At 39.1% G+C, this 12089-nt stretch overlaps 1 protein-coding gene across 1 annotated transcript in view; it reads right to left on the reverse strand.

Annotated features, from left to right (window-relative positions):
- The window catches only part of PLPP4 (phospholipid phosphatase 4), a 122418-nt gene that overhangs the window by 13597 nt on the left and 96732 nt on the right, over nt 1-12089 (reverse strand). The window contains 1 exon segment of the mRNA XM_042461048.1: nt 157-327. Coding sequence (XP_042316982.1) covers nt 157-327 — 171 coding nt within the window.

Below are 12089 nucleotides of genomic sequence, written 5' to 3' on the forward strand. Positions count from 1 at the left end.
TCCCAAAAATATGGCAGTGCAGTCAATTCACCAAAAATAGCCCTCTGACCTTCTAAGCATGCCTTCATCTGATTCATCCTAACATACAAGAAAAGATCCACTATAACAGACAATGAACAAGGACAATTAATGTAAAGAAGAGACTGACATGCTCACCTTGCCAGTGATGCTTGTAATCGCACATACGTGATAGAGCAATCATCATGGCACAATAGAGAGGTAGAATTGCTGCACACAGCCGCCAGCTTTTCCCACGACCTTTCTCAGTGAAGCAGTGCAATTTCCCAGCCAAGTAGAAGGTGGTAAAGCCAAGGCCTGAAAATGCAACTGCCAAAGGAAAAAGAAAATGCAGAACCAGGTAGTGAACTAGAGTTGGGAGAATGACAGGAAAGACTGATTATAGGAATATCCATATGGTAATCTAATCATTATTCTCCAGGGAAGCAGCTACTCAAGAGATCAAGAGACTGGGGCATGTCATTCATGAGTGCAGTACTTCTGGTCAAACAGTTCAGTGTAACTGCAATATTAAAAGGCAAAGACACGCAGCTTCTTCTAGTGGCATTTCACAGGGTGTCGCACATGTTAGAATCAGAGCCACATATGGATTAAAGTTTCAGTGGTAAAGTCTCTTGATATTACCAGAGCCTTGGAGCATCAAAATTTAAGCAAATAATTGATAGGTCCTAAACCTATCCCCATTTGTATCTGTTTACTTCATTTATCTCCATCTTAGAGCTTGTCAAACTACTCTCAGATCATCAATGGCCATCTCAAGATATTTGGTTGCTTGAGTGGCACAGCAAACAATGCCCTTCGTAAATCAATGTGCACAGTAGCCAAAGGCAAAGTATTTTGGCTTTTGATTTCGAAAACCCACATGTACCCTCTCGTTTCACGGAAAGAAAAATGCAATCATAATGCATCGAATAACTAGCAATTCACTGCCTCCTCATGACATCCAAACTGAGCTGCTTCAAGTGGTCACTTGATTCTTTGCATAAATATTTATAAATGACTGAAATATGTCAATATATATTTATACTTGATTTCAGAAAAAATACAGCGCTAGAACTGTAATGTATGGTTTTTATAATGCAAGATGTTCATGACTTTCACACAGAAGGGAATTCTGAGAGATGGTGAGACAAGCAATGAACATGTCCATTTTTATATAATAATTATTTGCCAAAAAGGGAAAAACATGAAATAAACAATGCAGTGTCTTACCTGAGGCAAAGCCAATGCCAATTGATAATACAGGAGAACATAATGGGTCAGAGGAATTTATTTTTACACAAATATAATGTAGGGAAGCAGGGGAGGATCTTTTGCCCATTAAAGGTTATTGGACTACATCTCATCCTCGTCACTAGCCATGCAGTTCAACAACATCCAGAGGGCTTCCGATTCTTTTGTAAAGCAATGTGATACATTTTAATGAACTAGACACTAGCATGTAATTTAAAAGGAAAATCCAATTAAAATCAACTTCATATCCAACAACTGACTAATTTGTTTTCTGAAATCTTGCCACAGGCCTTCACATGTCCCACTGTACATACGTTCCCACATTAATTGAAAAATGTAATTATTTCCACGTATTGAAGATGAGACAATTTTAGAATCTTTCTTTCTTTCTTTCTCTCTCTCTCTCTCTCTCTCTCTCTCTCAGGCAGTTTTCAAGCCTGAAAACGATTATGTGCAATTAACAATGGGTGGCTTTTCATCTTTAGATCAGTTTTTGAAACAAAAACAACACACTGAGTTGAAAAATCTGCTCTATTTTTAATTTGAGGCTCAAATATCAATTTTCTTTTTTTAATCATGCCCAATCTATAAGTTTATCCAGGATGGAATATACACATTTCAAACAAGGGGTCCAGAAGGCATGCTAAGGACTGATTCACAGGAGGGAAAGGAAGTATATGAAATCTACAAAACCAATTCTCAAAATTAAGGAAGAGGATTGTAACACTTTTGGGTGGAGTCCCACTATGTGCTACTGCTTTCAGTGAATAGGTTGTGCTTCCCTCTCACCAAGAACAGAACCTGTCAGGTTTGGGGTCATTGCAGATGCCTAGTTTTTGCTTGTGAGCTTAATTTCTTCATATCATTGAACTAGTGTGTTCTGTTGTGAACAGAATGTTGTACTTGGAGAGACAAAGATTTGGGTTTCTACTGAATTATGGCTTGATCATTCCTACTTTTTTAACAACTTAACTTAGGGGCAAAACAGATAGTGGGTAAGGGGCAGTTTAATGCTGCTCCTTTGAGTGCCAGATCAGGGATGCAGCAACCACATGCCGCTGTTCCAATCTGGCAGTTTGCCAGCTCAAAAAGAAGCAGCAAAGTGCTGCTCCTTTTTGAACTGGCAAAAAGCCATCCTTGCCACAGTGGTGGTGCTTTTTCTCCATTTCTTTGGCACAGAGTGCATAAATGCTGTGCTGCAGGAGCATTCTCACGCTGCCCCCCTTCTGGTAGAGTGGGCAGCATGATGGCAGTTTGGGGGTGGAGTCGGGGTGTGTGGTTGCCACTCCCCCACTCCACCCCAAAACTGGCCCTTTTTGGAGTCTTTACAGCCCCCTTACTTCACCAAGTTGTTCCAAGAGTAATAATGTGAGGAAGAGCTTTGCTCTATTTATACTACCTCACACAGGAAGGACAATGATCTGGAAAAACAAACTCTGAAAACAGAGTTTTAAAAGGATCCATATTGTAGCAAAGGATAGTATGAAGCAGTCAAATAGTCCTATGATAATGCTTTTCTGTACGATAATGCACATAAATCTAGATCTAAATCCACATGAAGGAGACCCACACACTGCCAGTGAGTTGACTCATTGCATTAATGGAAATTTAGCAAGTCAACACTTAGGTGAGTTGAGTTGAATTCAATGGGTCTGCTTTATTTGGGATTAATAATTAGGTTTAGGCTAAGTATTTGAATGTTTGTACCCTGACTAATAAGATTCCAACCATGTACAATGCACTTTGGCCCATTATAAAGCAAATCAGAACAAAAAAGCCTGAATAAGAGCAGCTGGAATTGGTCAAAGGTTTCTTTGATGGGGCAGTTAAGAAAAAGTGGATTATAGTTATCAAAATAGCATAATGGCCTTAGCACTGGAGTATGACTCTAAAGACCAGGGTTCAAATACAGTGGACCCTTGTTATATGCTGGGATTTGCTTCCAAGATTCCTGTGGATAATAAAATCTGTGGATGTTCAAGTCCCATTAAATATAGTGACATAGTAAAATGTTGCCCCTTATAAAAATTGGAAAATCAAGGTTTGATATTTGAAATTTATACTCTTTTTGAACATTTTCAAACCATGGATGCTTGAATCTGTGTATTAAAAATCCATGTATAAGAAGGGCTGACTGTACCCACTCAGCCATGGCAACCCATTGGGTGACCTTGGGCAAGTCACACTCTCTCAATTTCAGAAGAAGACAAAGGTTAACCCCGCTGAAGAAAGATCCCCATCATAGGCTTACTGTAGGGTCCCCATAAGTCAGAAACTACTTGCAGGCACACAACATAGTAAGTGGAACAGGATGATACTTCTAATATTTTCAAATTAAACTTATTCTAAGTAATAATTCCAAGCTCTCTCATTTGTCTACCATATTTCTTGTGATGGGCCTGTGAGCCAATATTCTGTCTGCGGGATCCTCTGAGGGCTACAAAAAAAGAAAAGGAAAAAAAACCCACTTCTGTTTTTGAAAAATAGGAATCCTTTTTATGTAGAACAGTATGTAGGGTGCAGGTGGGGGTGAGGGCTATATAATCCATTTAAAGTGTGAATTACCACTTCTGGGGACTCCCAGGAGAACCAATTTATAGTTTTTCTGAGGTTAATGTATGATCTAGAGATACAAGGTCACACTTTGCCCATCCTATCAACAGTGATCAGATGCGCATTACTGTACCACTAACAACATCTGAAGAACAATACCTGCCAGTACAATACCTGTATTGAAATTTGTTTCTAAATCTCAATCAAATCATAGCTTTTTTTCATTTGGGAATATTTATAGCCCCAGAAAATTTTTGTAACATTGAACTTAACCACTTGACTGGCTGACATAAACAACAAGCCAGGGCATTTCCTCAAACAAAAAAGAAGGAATTGAACATTCTGTCTCTAGTCCAGCAACCAACTACAGGCTTGTGGGACACAATACTTCAGTGGGAAAATATATTTTCAAGTCTGCCTTTGATTACTAAGAGCAGATGGTAAGCCATGGGCAGAACGTTCAATTTCCTCTCTGGATTCCCTCTATGTGATCACCTTCATTTGAATTACAGAAGCCACTGGAGTAATACCTGAAGACTAAGGCCTGTTACAGACAGCCAAAATAAAGCTGCTTCGAGTCACAGTGGAGGTATGGTGTTTCAATGATGCATGCGTCCTAAGAGTCCAGAAGCCACACCAAAGCCATGCTTCTATACAACATATATGTGGCTGAAGGGGCTAAAGAAAATCACTCTGATCAGTATTATCTGGCACTCCTCCACTTGTGAAAAATAGCAGATCTGGGGAAAACTGATTCAGATTGTGAAATCATAATGGAGTATAGGTTAACTTTCTACCATCATACAGACAGTGTGGTGTACTGGTTTGAACGTTTTGTATTAAAGACTGAGGGATGCAGTTTTCACTCTAAAAAGTCATTTTCCTGTCTCCATAGTTACACTTTACTCAATTTCCCCTAAATCAGGAAAAGGAAACTTCTGTGAGAAGAGGTGGGGTGCCTCACCCTACCCAAATGCCACGCCACTAACATTCCTCTTATGGTTCCAACATCCTTATAGTTCCTTTCAACAGTAGATGCAAACAACTTATTTTGAAGGAAACAATGGAGTCCTGCAGTTACTACAGAAAATAAACTTGTTGTAGGTAGAGTGAGGGAAAGTAGTCCCCCAAAAGCAGTACAGGTTTGTATGGATTGCATCCCTACCCTAAACAGACAGATGGCCATCTTTGGCATGGTTTGGCTGCCACGAGGTAATGAACTGGACAGGAGACAAATGAGCTACAGAACCACCAATGACATCCAGAAGCCCTGCAATCTTGCCCTCTTCTCACAAGCAACAAGCTGCTTTCCCACTTAACAGCCTAGAACCAAAATAAGTTGAGAATGATAGCAAGTTCATACCATCTAGTTTGAAATGGCTAGCTATATTTCAGATCCATATGCCCTTGAACAGAACTAGATTACTTCACATAAAAATTAAGCAGAGCTTTTCTTTGAAGAAAAAGAACATTCATATGTCCCATTAATCAAAACAATTTGAAATAGTCACTTTCACGAGATGACAAGTGAAGTAAATTAGGGATGGGGCTGCAGTTAGTGCTGCACAAGTGCCTCTTGTCAAATGCTGCCCTTATTTGATGCTGCCTGAAGAGGAAGGTCCCTTATTCCATAATGGAGTCTGGATGCTAAAAGATATGGTGTTTCCTATGGCCTCTGCAAATGAAGTGTAAGTTGGAATCCATAAGAGTCCCTGGTTGGGATATCAATAACACATACAATCATGAGACACTAAGTGGTCTCACACTTTGAGCCACTGGGTCATAGTAAAAATTATTGGGAAAATCAACAACAAAACCAGAAGTAGTGATCAGTCTAACTGATCTGCACACTGCATTACGAAACTATCACCATAATGAGAGCTGTAAGTTTTGTGTAAAAGAATCATCACCATCCTATCCTGAGCACACCCAATCTTGCCTGGCTTTGAAAACTACATAAGGTCACGTCTGCTTAACACTGGAATGGTAGACCACCAGGGATCTCCAGGCAGAGACAGGCTATACTTGATTGGACTCTATCTCCAATACAATAAAACAGAGACTCTGGGATATTTCAATTTTAGAATTTTTTGCTTCTGCAAGGACAACCTGTCCACTTCTTTCTTTAGAAATTCCTTTGAAAACCCCTCTTTATTTAATAATAACAACAACAATATATTTCCCACCTCTACCAAAGATTTAATCCCCAATTTGAGTGACTTGAGGATAGGTAGATATAACTTGGTCTTCACTTTTGCCCATTTTAATGTTTTGCCTTCTCATTTGGCAAACAATTCTTATGCTGGTTAGTTGTCTTTTTGTTATACTTTCTGCATGTATAACAACCAGGCTGTGGACTGTGGACCTGTACATTTGTTTTTTGTATGTGTTCTCTTGTAGAAGCTTGCCACTTTATTGCCAATTTGCTCAGTTCTACTCTATGTTTTTATTATCAGATAAAAAGCCAGCAGTGTCGCTACTGACAATGAGAAATGGTGATGCTGGTAGCAGATCCTGAAGAGCTGTATTAATAACTTTTATATCCCATTCCTATGCCAATTTTGTAACATATATGACACATTTTGTTATGTTCCGTTGACTATACTGGGGTGTATTTTCTTGACTGGGGAGGTCTGAAGCTGCAATCTCAAAGCAAGGGCCACAAAAAGATGTCTGTATAATTTAGTTAGAGAAGATGAAATTGCATGGAACTTGTTTCCCCTTTCCTTGCTAGAAAGAATGCTTATACTGTACAAACTAGTGCCTGAATTGGCTTTTGCCTTCATTTTTAATATCTCTTGTTTCTGAGTTGCATCGTTTAAATTGTATGCTTAGTCTACTCTTATTAAAACAACATGGGAGGTTTTTTAACTTGATAAAAACGTTTAAACACAATAATATCAAAGAAGGAAATCAGAAAAATAACTCAACATTTTAAAAAGCTTTTGTTTCTTCTCTCCTTTTCTTACTTTTTTTTCATGATGAACACAACTAGATCCAAAACAACATTTGTGATCAGATCCAGCAGAGCATTTTAACAGGTGGATGGGGGAGGAGATGAATTTTGTCAATTCCCTTTCTATGTCTCTATTCTGAACAGATCCTCTAGAATAGTGTATGAATTTGCTGATTCTCCACCTGCTACATACCTATTTGAAGGGTTAATAGGTCCTCTAGAACAGTCTGAATTTGGTGCTGAATGTTGCTTCCTTTCTTCCTGCTGACTAAAAAGGTCTGCTCAGGAAATGGTCTCACTAGTGGGAGCAAAGCCTGCATCCAGCCCAGTAAAATTCTTTGGGACATGAAAAATAGCAAAAAGAAATGGATCTTATGTCACTGAATCTTCTCAGCTTGAAAATGCAATCAAGAGTGTGAAGATTACTCAATAACTTAAAAATATTAAGTCAAATGATAAAAAATATCCTACCAACCTGAATGTCGAGAAGATCTATGTGGCACAGGCAAACTCAGGGACAAAAAGTGTAACAGAATGCATTAAATCTTCAACTCAGTTTGATTTGATTGAAGTACAGAGAGAATGAGAAGGTAGATATATAATGCCCAAAGGATTTCTGATTAACTGAGAAGTAACTTTAATTAATGTATGTGCCCCCAATCAGAATCCAAGTTTCTTTTATATATTTTTAGAAGACTGACTAAATCTTTAGGGCTCTTAGAGAAAGTGAAATAATCTTCAGTGGAGGTTTTAATGGAATTATGAATCCTGAATTTGATGGAAAGTATATTAATAAAAAGAGTGTTAATACAATGCCACAGACCTTTTTCAAAGGGATCCCAAATCTCCATCTAGTAAGATGGATGGTATTTTGTGAAACCTAGGGCACATAATTTTTCTTCCTATTCAATTCATGATCAAAGCTAATGAGAACAGATATATTTTTATAAACCTAGCCTTGATGATAAACTTTAGTAGAAACATATTTGGATATATAAGTATAATAGATCATAGCCCATCTGCATAGTATGGTGAAATAAATGTAAAACAAACACACAATTCAGTACTCAAAATGTGCTATTATCTATAATGTTACTAAAATACCACAGCAGTTCTGAGTGAAATTTTGCCAAGAAAGGTAACATAATAATTCTGGCCAGAATTACCTAAGGTAGTTATTACTTACACAGGGGCAAAACAGACCAGCCACCCCCATGCTGACGTCATACCACATGCCCATGTGGGGGTGTCACAGCACTCCACTGGCACAGCTGAGTCAAAGGAGTGCTGAAAAATCGCAGCCAGGGCAGCAAGGATGCCTTTTTGCCGGCACTAAAAGGGGTGACATTTTGCTATTCCTTTTAGCAACAGCAAACTGCCGGATCAAAGGCGTGAAATGTAGTTGCTGTGGCCCTGATCCAGCAATGAAAGGGATGGTGGCAGGCCGCTCCAAAGGATGGACTGTTTAGTCCCTTAGAGTGGTGGTTTGTAACTCGTTGTATTCATGATCCCTGCATATTCACTATTATAGGGAATATGACAGGACTGTGAAAGTCCCCCAGTTCTCACTTACTGAGCAGCAGCCACCATTTGCAGTGGTCTGTTTCCCTGTTGATTGGGAAAGAGCTGACTGATCTCCCCCACCATGAATAATCACTGGTGGAAGGGAGAATTGTAAAAGCAACCCTGATTCAAACTGTTGCAACGGAGATCACTGTTGGGAGGGAGGGGAAACATTAGTCAGCTGCTTCCTGACCAATAGTGGAACAGATCTCTGTTTTCCACAGAGGCTGCTGTCTGATATGTGAGGATGGTGGTGGATGGGATGGAAGACACTACTTCACTACATAGTTAAGAGGGTTATGTAGCCAAGTGGGTGATACAGAATCATAGCCAATATTGTAGGATCAAAGACTACAGCATGTTAATAAAATAAACCAAGCCCCCCCCCCCCAAAAAAAAAAGTTACAGAGTAATCCAGTCATTGATTGTACCAACAGGACAGCCTTTTTCTCCCAGAGCTATCATGACTCCCAGGGCACAGAAGCATTATTACAAATAGAGCTACGATTGAATATTTTTGGGGTGTCTTGAAATGGCAAAACATTAAAGATCCAGCTCACAAACTGTGCTATCAATCTGCACCAGACTGGAGCTGTTATAGCTATCTTCTGCTTTATTTGGAATTAATAGTAAAAGGGTTTTCTTTAAAAGCTAGTAGCAGTTGCAATTCATTCATCTCCTGCCCTGGCTGCAGCAAACCAGCAGGGTTTAAACATCCCTACCCCCAATTTAGGATTACTCTGTTAATCAGCAAAATCAAGCTGTTAGATGCTGCCCAAAAAAGTACACTGGGGAACACAGTTATGTGGAAATGGAAGGATGTAAGAATATGATAAATGAATAACAGAGATCAGCCAGAGAAATCTGGTGAGTTTTCTGATTTTCAAATAATACTTTGAAAAAAAAGCAATGAAACCGAAAAGCAGTGCACAAAAATATTCAGTCTTTCCAGACATTCAACAATTCCTTTAGACAATCTTCTGGACTGATTGACTGATGGATTTGACTAAATATATACTGTATTTGCCTTTTTGCCAAAAACTGTGTCTAAAGCAACTAAATAAAAATTAAGATACCAAAATAGAACAGAAGAGAGAGTGCCAGCCTGGCTTTTGGGGGGAAGACGTTGTGCAACTGAGGTGCTCTAAAGAAAAAGGCATGTCTCATGTATTCACCAACCTAACCTCTCAGGTTGATGGTACATATATTACAGCAGGTCCTGGCAGATCTCCACACTAATGCCATCAATTTCCATCCTTGCCACAAAACACAGAGTGGCTGTGTGAAGCACCCTCAGGGCATTACATTAAGTCTGATGGGTGGCTTTGGGGATTGCAGAGAGAGGAAGTGAATACCAACCTCCACAGTGCCTGGAAAACAATATCTGTATTATGCAGACAGGTGTCTTTTAATTCTAACCAATGTCTGCTTAAAATACAGCAAAACTCAAAAGCATTGGAGAAAGCTGGAAGGGTGCACTAAGGCACCAGGCATGCCAAAGAGTTCCAGTGTCAAGGCTTTATATAAAACAGGCACTGTGTCTTCTGTTTTTAGAAGTATATAAAACTTTGTTTGAAGGCTTCAATATATTATACTAAGGGCTATGCCAAGCTGTTTGAAATCAGGCACCTTCAACAATTAATGATAAACGAGACACTGTGAAATGATGAATAATGGCCAAGATCCTGAACATGGTTTCCTGTGAGTAAAACTTACTGAGCTGAGTGGGACTTCTGAGTAAACATGCTTTGAACTGTGCTGTGTATGATGCAGGACATCTTTAGGTAGTTGCAATGTCTCTTAGCTGTTGTGTTATTTTCATTTGAATAGCTTCAAATATCTCATAAATCTGCAGGTTAGTGGCTCCTATTAATTTTATCCTCTTTCTCAGTTAAAAATACAGAGCATGGCCTGCTGTATGATCTATACTTGAGGGAAGGCCAAAGCAATTTTAATTCTCTCTCCCTACCAGATCTTAAAAAATTACATCAACCTGGCATTGGCAGAGGTGAACCAATGCACATTTATTTCACGCATGATCCCATGGTGATGTCATATAAGGCAGAAGTTAATTTCTGGTTTGTAATAACCGAAGAGGCAAAGAGTCACTGAGGGTGCTCACTATTTTGTCCATTTGGAAACCTGCAGCATTCAGCAGGGCTGACAAAGACTAGGAATGCCAAGAGGCTGAGCCTCCCAAATCCTTTGAGGCAATAAATAAATGCAGCCAACAGATAAGAAGCTGGCGTAAGCCATTACATCAACAATCTGTTCAGTGCAGAATCATTCCAAGTTATTTGGTGGCCTAAATTGAAATATGGAACCTCCTCTCCAAAACATATTCAGAAACTAAACAGATTGACAGTTTAGTCTATCATACCCAATATAATAGGCTAATTTAGGAAGGTTGTGTGACCTACAGAGCTATGTCCTTCAACAGAGGGGAACAGCTTTAAGATTTAGGGAGGAATAGCCAGGAGATTCCCCACATTTTTTTCAATGTGTGTAGCCTGAGATGTTTGGCTCAGACAGTATAACAGTAGGGCCAGGCCTGGTTCTAAAATAAAGGTGCATTAGTGTTTATATACTAGTGTGAGACAACAAAACCTCTTAGAATGTATTCATGTTATATAGGCAATGTTATTTAAGTTTTAGAGAGAAACTGGGTCATTTCAATAGGTCAATGGTTCATCATTCAGCTCATTATAAGAATGTAAAGAATTAGCAAAGCTTCTCATTCTCAACAAGAAATGGAGAATTAGCCTGAGACCAGGGTCTACTCTAGTTAAGACAGCAGTTGGAGTTAAACCTATGCTCCTTAATCAGAGATGGGAATTGGACTGTAGCTCCCAGCATTCCTCACAACTATGTTGGCTGCAGCTGATGGGAGTTAAAATACAACAAAATATGGAGTGCTGCACAATTCCCACCCCTGTCTTAAATGGTGTAAGTATCATACACCATTAACACCAAGGGTAATTCCAACCCCTGTCCTAAATGGGGCAAATTCTGAATAAAAGAAATTGGAAAGGATAGTACCTTGGCTCCAGATTTACAGGGACTGATGTTTTCTCTCCAGCTTTGAAACAGGCAAACCTGAGGCTTCCATGATACAAAAAGTTTACAGAGCACAGGACTATTAATGATATATGTATCCCTTTTAGAGCCACACTTTATTTTTTAATATGTCACAGGGATATATATGACAAATTAGTTTTGTCTGTAAGTAAAGTTGTCAGGGTATGTCTCAGATTGAGGCAGCAGATGGTAAATATTTATGTGTTGATTTGCTTGTGAAACAGAGATGTCTCCAAAGACACTCTTAGTGGTGAAATGAGCTGGCTACTCCCTTTAATGTACTGGTTTTTTGCTACCACTGATGCCAGAAAACAGGAGCAAGACTGTGGGAAATTAAGAGAAATAGACAATAACACACTGATCATTTGCCCACCCACTCACATTTGTGAGGTGAGGAAGCATCTCGTAGAAAGAACGAGGGAAATCGCTGAGGAAATAATTCAGTGCAATCATTAATTATTTATAGTGGACCAGATGCATACCAGCTGTCTGCTTGGCAAAACAGACTCTCAAGAATATCATGGATGAGACTTTTGCATACAAAATATAAGTACGGCTGGCATCCTGGTAGTGAGTTATCATAGCCTAAGTTGAACTTAGCCTATTTTATCCCACTTTTCTGATTACGTACAAGTTGGAATTCTTTAATGACTGTTCAAAAACTAAAATTGCTCCCCAGAAATGCAGT

Source organism: Sceloporus undulatus, chromosome 3 (assembly GCF_019175285.1).
Source record: "Sceloporus undulatus isolate JIND9_A2432 ecotype Alabama chromosome 3, SceUnd_v1.1, whole genome shotgun sequence".
Classification (NCBI taxonomy): domain Eukaryota; kingdom Metazoa; phylum Chordata; class Lepidosauria; order Squamata; family Phrynosomatidae; genus Sceloporus; species Sceloporus undulatus.